At 44.9% G+C, this 13,362-nt stretch overlaps 1 protein-coding gene across 4 annotated transcripts in view; it reads right to left on the reverse strand.

Moving 5' to 3' along the window:
- ZNRF3 (zinc and ring finger 3) overlaps positions 1-13,362 on the reverse strand; it is a 148,646-nt gene that overhangs the window by 52,841 nt on the left and 82,443 nt on the right. For all 4 annotated transcript variants that reach the window (XM_087424008.1, XM_087424011.1, XM_087424009.1 and 1 more), the window contains exon 2: positions 8,786-8,911. In XM_087424008.1, coding sequence (XP_087280134.1) covers positions 8,786-8,911 — 126 coding nt within the window. The remainder of the gene's footprint in view (positions 1-8,785; positions 8,912-13,362) is intronic.

Raw genomic sequence — 13,362 nt, forward strand, 5'->3', positions numbered from 1 at the left:
TTAGGTGTAGAAGAAAAGCATCAAATTAAAAGTCTGTGACACATGACCTTAGAAGAAAAGTGGTATTCCCCGAGTTTTTCCTTTTTCCATTCATATCATGCCAATCTTTTCCTCCTGATCTGATTTCTTTTACTAAGTTCCTTTCTTGCTTTCCTTTTTAACCAAATATGGGAGGTATTTACCCAAGTGCTCCTTAAAATAAATCTGAAGAGCCTTCCAAACTTCCTCTCCGACAAGAAACCCATCTCAGCTCACCTTAGAAAAAGGGCTTCCATCTGCTTGGTAGGAGTATGTTTAGAGAAAGGAGGAAATTGATATTTGTTGAGTATTCACACATTCCAAGAACTTGACATACATTACTTTTTTAATCATCACAACTATATTTACAGAGGGGGATATGGAGAAATGGAGGCAAAGAGAAGTTAACTGGCCCCAAGTTACCCAGCTACTACCAGAGTAGGATTATCATTTGCACCCAGGCCATATGGCTTCAAAATCTGGGCTCTTTGTACTCCTCACATGGAAACACGAATGTGCTCTAACAGTGATTACGCACTTCAGCAGAACATACCACACAAAGGCTACCGTGAACCTGTCATTGTACTGCAGGGCAGTGGGTCAGAGGAGGGAGTGAAGGAGGAAGAAGTGGAATTTAAGGCCTTAGAGAGAGAAAACTTGAATGTCACCATAAGACAGGGATTCTCAACCACAACACTATTGATATTTGGGGCCTGATCATTCTTTGTTGTATGGGGCCGTGCTGTGTGCATTGTAGAATGTTCAGCAGCATCCCTGACCTAGACGCCAGTAGCAGCCCCCAGCCACTCCTGTATATTTTTGTCTGAAGACCAAAAATGTCTCCAGATATTGCCAAGTGTCCCGTGGGCTGCAGTGGGGGGAAAGAGGGGTACAAAATGCCCCCAGCTGAGAACCACTACAACAAGAGGACTCAGATAATATGCCCTGGGAAGGTTGGACACAGGCAAGTGTCCCAAGCACAGGGTGCTCCCAGGAATACCATGGCAATGAGCTATAGTCACAGGGTCCTGTGCTCAGGTATGTGGCAAATACCACACTCACTTCCCTAACCGGAGGAAGCCAATGCCTGTGATGTGGAGCAGCAGCCTCTGAGACCCTGCTACAGTCAGCCGCCTTCTCTCATTTCCCACAGCAAGTCAGACCCCAGGATTTCAGTCCCACCAACCCTCTTGAGAAGCAAATTTCATACTCAGAAGTGCTAAGCTGGACTTGCCCTAAGGAGCAAGGCACTCAGGTATCCCAGGAAATGCACATCCGTGACCAAAAACCCAAATGAGAATGGCACGCTGAAGGATAAGTCCCCCTCCCCCTCCACACCTACATGGCTCTTAAACAACTCTGCAGCATTACCCAAGTTCCTACCTCAAGTAAAGGCCTATCCAGTTAAGCCCTGTTCTGAAGGTCAAGGCTGAAGGTTATTTCCCAATGCAAGCCTCAAAAATATTAAGATCTTTTTTACCTAGGTTCTTCAAATTCATTGTTTGGTTATTTGTTATTAAATGTGGAAAACAGCAAACCATTGGTTTTATTCAAATTACTAACAGTTCAGAACCAATACTCTTTTGGCTCCAATACTGCAGAACAGAATAATTTAATGACAGCATGTTCACCTTTATTTCCTGTATTGTCTCCTCATTTGTGCTCATTTCCACTAACTTTATCACAGGATTTCTCCCTCAGCCAAGCTCTATGAGATGATCTCACAGTGGGGACATATTGCTAGGCTGGTGTACTCAAATCTCTCCTTTACGTTCTCAAAAATTAAGAACCCTAAAGAACTTCTGTTTCTGTGGGTTATATCTATTGATATTTAGCATATTAGGAAGTAAAACTGAAAAATCTTTAAAACATAGAATATGTGAGCACACATTCCATTAGCTGTCAGAGCAATGAAGTCACCACACAAAATGATGCCTCTGGAAAATCCACCATACACTTGTGAGAGAATGAGACGGACAAAGGCAGGCGACATCTTAGTGTCATTATGAAAATAGCTCTGATCTTGTGGGTCCCCCTGGAGGGATCTTGAGGATGCCTAAGGGTCCCCTGACCACACTTTGAGAACCACTGTGCTAGATTAACACCTATGCCATGATTTTATCAGCTTTGACCTTTACCAGAGAACCCAGAGAGACGATACCCAGAAGAGAAAGCCCCAGTTCAGAGAGATTTGGCCAAAACCCATTCATCATCGTGGGGCGATGGTCCCTTTTCTAGCTTATTCCCAGGTCCTTTTTTTCCTTTAAACTATTGGCAAAACTATTGCCTATCACTATGTTACATATCAGGTACTGGTTAATATTTGGTGAAGAAATTCAAACATCTGTGGATTGCAATTAGTGTCATTTTCCTGTTTTCCACTATGTCATGAAGAGGATACAAATAAAAGTCAGTTTTTGCTTTACTCAAATTCTCTGTTTTGGGAGTTGTTCTTTAAAAGATAAATAAGAAATTTTCCAGGGGGTAGCCTAACGTGCAAAGGAGGATTTCGTCTCTGTTCTCACTGCTCCTGGATCGTCTGTAACACCTCTTATGGGACGAAGGGTTTGCTTTCCACCAGGACTCAGCAGAAGTAGTCATCATTCCTATTGGGACTATACTCCATCGCTTCAGGAACAAAATGTTTACTTTTTTTTTAATACCTGTCATCAAACTCCATATATTGTGAAATTATTTAAGTAATACCACTTCTTCTTTATTGTGGCAAAATATACATAACATAAAATTTACCATGTAAAACCATTTTTAAGCGTTCAGTTCAGTAGCATTAAGTACATGCACATTGTTGTGCAATCATCACCACCATCCATCTCCAGAACTTTTTCATCTTCCTCCACTGAAACTCTGTACCTATTAAACACTAACTCCCCATTCTCCTCTCCCCTAGCCCTGGCAACCACCTTTCTCCTTTCTGTCTCTATGGATGTGACTACTTAGGTAACAGCACTTTGGGTGCTAAAAGAAACTGAAGGATAATGAGGGAGGGAGAGAGGGGAGGAGAGCATGGACAATAAGAGTTGCTACTTTATTTAGTGCTTTCAGCTGTGCCATGACCAACACTTGACATACACCATCTCCTTTAGGTGCTGTTCCCATCTAAGGAGGTGGAAACATGCAAAGGGGTTAAGCGACTGCCCCAGGTCACACAGATTAAATGGTTGGAACTGGGGTTTAAACTCGGCTTAGATTGATGTCTAAACCCAAGTCTTAACCATTACATGCTCCCTCTCCCCTAACCACTCTGAAACAATAAAATTCCTCTGGCTTTGTTTTCTGTCTTCCAGTCATTTTGGTTACTAGAGTCTTTATTCGTTCTCTGCGAAGAAGTTACCAAGACACTCAGAGGGCTGAACATGGGTTGGTGGAAGGGATGTAAGGGTTCTATTTTGCATCAACTCCTCATCCTTGGGTTTCTCACTGCTTATCAGAAGAGCCAGGATTACAGACTAGCTCTCCCGTCTCACAGCAGAGCAGTTTTCCACCCTGCCACGCTGTTGCCATGCTGCCTCTACATTTCACATTTGCCTAAATGTAAAAACAGAAAAAGGGCAGATGAAGAGACTAGGGAAATCTAAAGGCATGCATGAGGTATCCCCGGCACTGTCATTGACTTGAGCCTCACCAAAGCTTTAAAAGAATTGATGTCTGGGCCCATTTAGTTCCTGGAAACACCCACCAGCAAAGAGTAACCTGATCCTCCCCTCTCCCACCAGCCTAGACAACACTGTCAAATGAATATTCCCAAAGCCGGATCCTATGGCACTCATCTTTTCATCAGAAATGCTCAGTAGCTCCCAGCTTCCTAGGAGATGAAGACCAAATTCCTTGATCTGAAAACCTCCTTCTTCCCCAGCTACTTGCAATGACCCTTGAAGAACTTCTTGCTCCCCTTCCTCCTGCCCTGATCCTGGAGATTATTTCCCCCATCTCACTCTGCCTCATACAGCCCCTCTTTGTAAAACCTGCCGAGCCCCCCAGCCATGTGGAATCCCTTCTCTTCACTCTCAACAATGACTGTCTGTGTCAGGGACTGGCCCTCAGTTCAGGGCAAGAAGAGCATGTGACTCTTCATAGTACACATGAACTAGAGAAGTCCCTTCCAACTAGAGGCTCTCTGAACAACTCGGGACAAACTGAGGGCGTCACCTACTGGCTTACGATCGCATACCTGACTTGGTGACTGCAGGGGGCTGCTTAGGAGATGGTAACTCAGCACTGCCCCCCACCACCTTTCTTCTGGACAGCACATCTTCCTCCCACTCCCCACACGTAGCTGGGCAGGAAGCTACGTTCCAATGTGTTTCCATCCCCAGATCACAGCTGACCAGCCTAAAGGCGAGCACCTGATCTGCGATGGATTCCTTTTTCTGGAATCCTTTAGGCTCGAAACCAAGAGAGTATCAGGCCCAGGGATATTGGGGGTGCTGTGTCTCCCACCAAGTAGGTGAAGAGAGAGAGAGGAATAAAGCAGATACACAGAAGAGAAGACCTGGGGAGGGGCTCCTGGCATTGAGCCCTGGAGTCAGCTGTTCTAGAAGAGCAGCAGCACTCTCATCATGGGATCCCTGATGCTGCCCAAGATCCTCAGAGCAAATTCTCCTTTCTGCTCACTATAGCTTGAGCTGGGTTTCTGTTAAGTGGAATCAAGTCCTAAGCAAGCCTGTGAGCATCCAATTTTTATCTAGAAAAACTGGTGAAGACAAAAGGAGGCAAGGAGAAGAAATTAACATTGATGAGATAGTAGAACAGTCTTTATCTTAGATCTCAGCTCAGCTACTTGGGAGCCGTTCATCTTAGATTACGTAGAGAACGTCCCTGAGACTTGATTTCCTCAACGTAAAATGGAAATCTGGACACAATCTTAGAGTTAGTCCGACAATGACAGGAGATGCTGCATATAAAGCTCTTAGCACTTGGTGAGCATCCAGTACATGATGGCTGCTTTTACACTCTCATCGCCCATTTACCGTGAGCCAGGCTCTGTGTTAAGTGCTCCACAAACATCTCGCAGAACCCCCACCACAATGACAAAGGCAGCATGAGCCCCAATGAGGAGAACAAGGCCGCAAGCACTGAAGTGACCTTTCCAAGGTCACTCAGCCAAAGCAAGGTCTCTCTGACCTGAAATTCCCTGCCTGCCTTGTGTTTTAATTAACTTCCTCACACTGTCCTCCTAAGTCCCAGAAAGAGCCAAGTCCAAGCCTGCTGACCATCCTGTCTTTCAAAACCCTCTCTAAGACTCCACTCCAATGTGGGGTGTAGGGGTGCAGAGGTTTATTCTGCCTTGATTTATGGAGTCTGCGCCAGGCAGGCTTTGTTAGAAAACTCCAGCACATCTTGTGTGTTCCCTGCCAAGAGAATCTCCATGAGGTAGACGGGTCATAGGAACCAAAGGTATTAAGTCAATTTTCAAAATTCTTACCAGTTCGTAAGATGCTTAATAAACACTCTTTGAATTGAAGGGTTAAAATGCCTAGGGCATAAACACAGACTCCTGCACTTGGGGGATGGTTTAAGACACTTACTTTCAACAGCAAGCTGCTCAGAAATGTCAATTTTATTCTCTCTTAATTTCCTAGGACTTAGACTGTCACAGGCAAGAGTCTGTCTTTCAATGCTACAACTAGAATCTCCCCAAACTAGAATATCAAGGGGAAATTTTAAATATGATATAGAAGCTCAAAATATTAGAAGAGCAAGGAGCCCAGAACAACCTCTTCACGTGAAGTAAAAAAGAAAGGCCCAGAAAGCTGAGGAGATTTGCCCCGGGCCTGGTGTGAGGCAGGGCCTGGCCTGGCGCCCTGGCCTGCCGCGTCCCTGTCGGGGGCTCACCCTCACCCCAACTCTGCCTCCCTAGCTGATCTTACTTGTCTGCCCTGCCTCCCACAGAATCAAAAAGATTATAAGGAGGGGACCATAAATCATTTTTCTCTCATGAGTTTATAGCGTTCCTTTCTGAGGAGTTCAAAAGCACTCAGTAATAAACCAAGGTGATGAGTTTATGTCTTTTGCTTTTAAAATGAAACTTTATTTGAACTCCTGGAGAGGCATTTACGTTTTTTTAATTTAGGACATTCCTCTCTCATTTCAACGTTTCGCCCCCTGGCATTTTCTGTGGGCGGGTGGGCAATGAGAGTGGATGATGGGGCGGGGGGGAGGGAGAGGGGTCTCCGTCTGGCCCTCCCCTATTCTCCTACAGGCTTTTCCAAACGCCTGACAGAGCCCTCCCATCTACGGTTTTCAACAAGTCTTAACATCTATACGGAGGAGTCCCTCCTCCCACCCCCACGTTGACTTGCCTGTAGTTTCTTTCTTTTGTGCCCCTCTCCACTGCCCACCTCCCTCTCGCCATAGCCACTAAGAGCACAGAAATGATAGAAAACCACGCTATCTGCAAGAGATTGGGCTGCCGGTGAGGATCTCTTTGCTTTTCGTTACCCTAGTCTCTTGCCACTGCCCTTGCGGGCTCAGAAAAAAGAAAACACAGTTAGCAAAGTTAAAAAAAAACTGAAGCTGAGAGCTACACTTTAAGAAGAAGATGAGAGAGAAAAAGTGAGATGTTGGGAGAAAGAAGAAGGGCAGGAGGGAGGGAGGAAGGGAGGGAGGTAGAGAGGCAGACCTGACTCATTGTACCTCCTGTACCAACCAAGGTTTTAAACAAATGCGAAACTGTCTTGATTTGTCTGGCCCAAGCATTTTTGCTAATGATTTTATTCAGGTGTTAAGCCCAATTTCAGTAACTAACCACATGTAAATACTGCCTGGCCACCACACAGCCTTTCCAAACAGAAACATGGGGGCGGCTGCTGCTTGCAAGCAGTTAGAACCACAAGCTTAGCTTCTGGGCCCCTGCATTCAATAAATATTTGGTGAATGAATAAACCCAAGAAGTACTTAATGATTCAATATATGTCTAGGGTTTTTATTTCCCCTGGCCTCACAGGCCAGCAGGCCAAACCATACAAAACTCTTCAAGTAAAACCACTATATGGTTGTTCCAGGTGGCAGAGGAAACAATTGCGTTTTCTGAGTGACTTCAACACCAGTAAACCATGGGAGAACAATGGGGTCTCCCTGGGAGCCCTGTTTGAACCCATTTATAGACACAACAGATGCAAAGGGAGAGCCCCACCGGACTGGGGCAAAACAAATTAAGCCAAACTGCTGAGCCCTGCATAGCAGCAGCTTAAGTCCAGGAGAAAATATTATACTAGGAACATAATACCTACAAGGAAAGCACTGTTCCTAACCTTTGAATGTAGCTGGCATTTCTCCTAGGAAAACACTAAAATATTCTCAAGGGGGTCACTGCTCTCCTAGCATCATTAAGCAGCTCTAGCCAACTATTTAAACGATGAAGTATCAGGGCCTGGGCCACCTAAAACATCTTCATTCAACTTCATGAACTGTAAACCAAACAGGTAATAATTCCTGTGGGCTTTTTTTCCCCCTATACAAGGGCAGGAGAACTCGACAAGTGCTCGGAAGATACTCAGAAGACAAGTAGGACACAAAAATCACAAACAGATTAGACCCATGAGGGTCTCCGGGGCCAAAAGTCTTTCAGGAGACACTGCTGGGCCATCTTCAAATCTGGGAAAGGCTCCTTCGCTAGCACTCTGCATCAAAACCACCTCTTCTCTGGCCTGGGATCTCCCAAGAAATCCACAAGAGGTCAGGAACCAGGGCTGTCTTTTCCCCCAGCTGTCTCCCCAAAGTATCTAGAACAGCAGCTTCTGAAATATATAAAAAATATTCAGGCAATAACACTGTCCTTAGGAGACAGATACCACGTTTCCTCCAACCAAAATTCTAGTAACTTTCTCAAAACCTTTCTCTATAACAAAACGATCAGTTTAAAACAGGCTGTTACCTGTTATATTTTAAGATCATTGACAGATGGCTTTCCAAAATAAATTTATTTCTATCTTATCCTGCAGTCAGAGGTAATGCTGACCCTCTTGGCTAAACACAGTCTTTTTTAGTACTTCTAAATGAGATAACAGCCAATGGCAGCAAACATTTTTTGAGAGCTTATTCTGTGCTAGACGTTTGCATCTCATCTCACCTCCTAACCATCCTATGAGGTAAGTTCTAATACAGGACCATAATTGCTGTCTGCCATTCTAAAACCAAAAAAGCTCTAAAACCCAAAACTTTTTCCATAACTTACTTGGCAGAAAAACTTAATGGACCTGAACTCATTTGGAGGCAAAGCTGCCCTGAACTAACACAAGGCTATTTAGATTTCAGTTATCCCACTTAATGTGAATATCCATATTGTTTGCTATACAAATATGAATGTTTGATTATTGAGTATTGCCCCAGATCTCCTGGGGGTTACTTAATGTAAAATATGTGTACCTCAATACCTTTCTAAACCCCTCAAATCTCAGAATTCTGCAGCATTTGGCCTCAAGGGTGTAAGATAAGGTATTGTGAATCTCTATTATCAACCCATTTCTCAGATAAGAAACTGAGACTCCTTCAGGGGAAATAACTTGCCCTTGGCCACACAGTGGCCCAGAAGTGGAGCTGCCTCTGAGGCTGGCAGTCTCCATCATAGCAAGCACCACGGTGGGCTGCTACAAGAGACCTCTTAGTCCTCAACCCACGTGACCTCAGCTAGGCAAGAGCACTGTGCCAGCATGGCTGTTCTCCGCAACCAACTGTTAGAGAACTGAGGAAATGGGAGAGTGGAGAACACCAATCGGAATCTGAGCGATTCGGAGGACCTGGTGCTTACCTTGCCCAGGACAGTGAGGCATGGTTTCGGGTCCAATTCTGGCTGTTCCAGCTTCACCACTCCTACCCAGCCATATTCATACAAGTCCTCTTCATCATTGTTATTACACAGGCCCAGTGGGTGCATCTAGGAAACAAAATGGAAAGAAAACTTCAATACGCAGGCTGCAGATCTGCTTGACACACACTGTGCATTCCTCATGCTCAACAGTCAAAAGTAACCTCAAAACTAAATTATATGGGAGGGGGATGTTTTTCAACCCATGGGGAATCTTATTTCAGCACAATGAACTGAACACTGGGGAGAAAACAATAGAGCTACTATAAATATATTTTATGGATGCTTTTTCACTGGCTTTGCAAGCAGTGGTCGCCCAAGGTGTACACCAACCGATGGGATGTAGGGAAAGAAAAATAGCATAACTCCATGTAAATGCCAATCTAAACTGCTATAAAAAAAATACCATAACATTAAGTAGCAATTACAGATGAGACCAGCAAGGTTAGTATCCAAGACTATTTGGCTTCTAGACCTTAACAACACGTCTGCTTCAATTTATGCAAGAAGACCTGGAAACACATTCAGGAATTTATGGAGAGACCACTAGACATATGGCAAAATCACCAGTACAATTAACAGGCTGTTTAAAGGCTATCCCTGGTTAGTGGGAAACAGATGAAATCCTTTGAGGTTTTTTTCAAAATTTGCAAAGCACAAAATCAAAGATAGGTAGAGGAGCATCGTCAAATTTTCACTAGTAAACGTGTAGTAGTTGAAGTCTGAAAACAGAAGAATCCTAAGGTTTGCGCTCACAGTTCCATCATTGAGTCATATCAGGCCCTAGTAGCTGTAATAACAATCTGAGAACAGGAAATCCTCCTGGATAAACATAACTTATCAAGAAGTTCATGAGCCTAGCACAGTGCTAAACTCTATTTAAATAACTGGAAGAAATCTATCTTGAGATTCATAGCATGTTAGAGACACAAGAGACCTAAGAATCCACTGTGGTAGACAGAATAACGGCCCCCAAAGACACCTACATCCTAATCCTCAGAACCGGTGAATGAATATGTTCCCTCACACAGCACAAGAGTCCTGGCAGATGTGATTAAGTTTGAAATGGGAAGATTATTCTGGATTACCTGGGTGGGCCCAACGTAATCACAAGGGTCCTTATAAGGAAAAAAGGAAATCATGGAAACAGACAGGAGATGTGACAACGGAAGCAGAGGTTGGAGTGATGTGCTTTAAAGAGGGAGAAAGGAGCCAAGAGCCAAGGAATGCAGGCGGCCAGCATCTAGAAGCTGGAAAAGACAGGAAACGGATCTTCCCTAGAGCCTCCAGAAGGAATGTAGCTGTGTCAACCCATTTTTGATTTCTGACCTCAGAACTGTAAGAGAATAAATCTGTGCTGCTGTAAGCAACTAAGGTTGTAGTAGCTTGTTATAACAACAAATAGGAAACTAATACACCCACCTTATTATCTCCCACTCATTTCACAGATGAGAACAGAAGTTCAAGATAAGTAGCTTTTCTAAGACAACACAACCAGCAAGCAGCCGCACCCAGAGGTGACCCGGCCCTCAGATTCACAGTCCAGTGACTTCCCACTCCACCTGATTAACTTCAATTTCCTTTCCTCAGAGAGCTGGTCATCTGATTGGGGAAAAAAGACTAAGTAATAAAGTCTGTAGGAAAAAATGCTGTCAGTTCTCAATTCAGTAGTATTAGAGGGCAACATGAGTTTAGTGCAGGCAGCAAGAGTTGCTGGAATGTTTGGGCAGGCTTTGTACAACTGCTAAGCCTTGAGCTGAGCTTTGAAGGAAGAGTTAGGCTGGTCAGGGAAAAAAGGAGAGAGGGCAGACAGTCATTCCAAGCCTAGGGAGGAGGAGCTAAGGGCTTGAAGGAGAAGAAGAACGAGACCAGCCTGATCTGTATGGAGGGCCACAGTCTACACGGAGAAGGAAAGAGATGAGATCAAAAACTAGAAAGGAGTGTGGACCCCAAGACAATACCATAGGTTCCTCGGCAGAAGGGAGGCACACGGAAAATAGTTATTTGAGGCAGATGGGTTACACACCTTCTGGCAGTGCTGTGCCTGGACTTGAGAAGCATCAATGAGTGGAGGAGTGAAGGGTGCAGCCGAGAGATGAGAGATCCTCGGTAATTCAATGGAACAACGAGGAAGGGGGTTGCACAAGCCCATGAGGCAGGTGAACACAGCATGCTACAAGGGGTGGCCAGTAGCTACCTTTATAGCGGTAAAGATAACCCACCCCCTGGGAATTCCAACACATGAGACAGAAAGCCCTGGGACATCCAATTTTTGCATGAGTCCTCAGGCTCAAAGAGTGTGTCCAAAGGACCAATGAGGGTTCTGCAGTGCAGTGGACAGCACAACTTTCCCTCCACTGCCCCTGAAGAACTCAGTCCACTCTAGGATGTTTGATGGTCATTAATGATGAGCAGCTTGAAATGCAGACCTCTGACTGGAGAGGGGATAAATGAGGGTGATAAGCCAATTGTGCCCACAATCAGTCACCTCTGACCTCCAGGAAAAGGATCCCAGCCCAGCTCAAGTCAGCTTCTCGAAATCCCAGGTCAAGTCATGTCAATGGCAACCACACTACTGACCCTTTTCTACAGTATTCCATGGTACTTTTAAACTGGCCACGTGACTTGGAGGTTTCCAGATGGAGAGTTGCTTTTTGTTACTTACACATGTACAGGGTTTGGCCAATGATAAAGAGCTATGTTGGGGGAGCACAGGTATTATGCAGGTCTAAGACCTTGTATCTACATCAAAACCTTACTGAAGAAGGAAGTCAGACACAAAAGGCCACGTATTGTTGACTCCACCGAAACGAAATATCGAGAATAGGCAAATCCATAGAAACAGAAAGCAGATTAGTGATTGCTGGGCGAAATGGAGAGTAACTGCTTATTGGGTACAGAGTTTCCTTTTGGGGTGATGAAAATGTTCTGGAAGTGACAGATGCACAACACTGTGAATGTATTAAGTGCCTCTGAATTGTATACTTTAAAATGGTTTAAACAGTGAATGTTATATCAATTTTACCACAATAAACAAGTTTAAAAACACATGTCCCAAGAGTTTACTCAGAAATGACTGCCTTCTTGGGCCGGCCCCGTGGCTTAGCGGTTAAGTGCGCGCGCTCCGCTGCTGGCAGCCCGGGTTCGGATCCGGGCGTGCACTGGCGCACCGCTTCTCCGGCCATGCTGAGGCCGCGTCCCACATACAGCAACTAGAAGGATGTGCAGCTATGACATACAACTATCTACTGGGGCTTTGGGGGAAAAAAATAAAAAAACAAAATCTTAAAAAAAAAAAAGAAATGACTGCCTTCAGCTAACATGTGGATCCACAGTAGGGAATGACGTGGTTTCCACCATTCCAGAGCCTAAGCCTTCTGGAACTGTGTGGAACTCCTTCTGGAAACTGTGTCCTGCAGAATACTAGCCCTGCAAGATGAAAACCAGGTTCTTATACAAGTAACTAATGCTGAGAAACACTTCTTAGGGATTCAGGATTTACATTTGTAAATTAAAGCTCTGCAGAGGCCTAAGGTTTAAAAAACAAAAGGTTTTTAACCTTTGCTAAAACCAGCATTTCCTACCCTTTGATTATAAGACCATTTTGCGTTTAATACAATCATACTGTTTCATGGGACACACTTTTTCAGACATGCATACACGCATGCGAGAATAAACCTATAGCAACAAACGCTGAACACTCGTGTCATAAAGAATAAAGGCTATGATGGGAAGAGACAGAAGGGCAGCTGGGGGGAAGGGGAGGCCTGGGAAGGTGGGCAGGATGTGGAGAGAGGGAGAGGAGGAAGAGGATCAGGAATGAGAATCCAGAGCAGCAGAAGCAGAGGAGATGCCGAGGCCTGGCCCTTTGCAGCCACGGTGAGGAGGAAGTGGGCCTGACCAGGCTGGAGGCTTATGTTGTAGAAGAGCAGAACACAAGGCCACAGGAGAGGCATGTCAAGAGCACATCCCCAGGCATGCAAAAACCTGAACTATGTAAGCCTCAAACACATCCACCAGTCCCCTCAGGTTTGTCAGGCCCAGAGCCCTAGGCTGCACTCTGCTGGGCCCTATCTCCCTCCTCAGTAGTCACGCCCTCCCATTCTCCTCCAAGACTCCCCTATCAAATCTTCCATGACACTGGGTGACTGATAGCAGCTCAAAATGTCAGCCCTGTCAAGGATGTTGACTTCTAAACAGAGATCAAAGACTTACAAACCAAAAGGAATTTTTCTAAAGTGCCAGTAGGTGCAGTTGGTTGGTGTGGGATGTTAATTTTCCCATGGAGGGCAAAAAGGCCACCAATATCACATCTCAGAGAATCGAAAACCTACCTCACCATCTCCACTCAAGTTCCTTGTCTTCTGAGTTCCTTATTCCAGTTTACATCTCCAGGTGCCCAAACTATGGGGCCTGTGAATTCAATCTCAGCCACATTTCAAGCGTAACTAGCCTCCTTGACCCATCTACTGAATAGATTCAGGTCTCCATCAGCTCACCCCTGATGTCAGTATCAGCTT

This window comes from Ceratotherium simum, chromosome 35 (genome assembly GCF_057802395.1).
Source record: "Ceratotherium simum simum isolate JZ-2026a chromosome 35, ASM5780239v1, whole genome shotgun sequence".
NCBI classification, from domain to species: domain Eukaryota; kingdom Metazoa; phylum Chordata; class Mammalia; order Perissodactyla; family Rhinocerotidae; genus Ceratotherium; species Ceratotherium simum.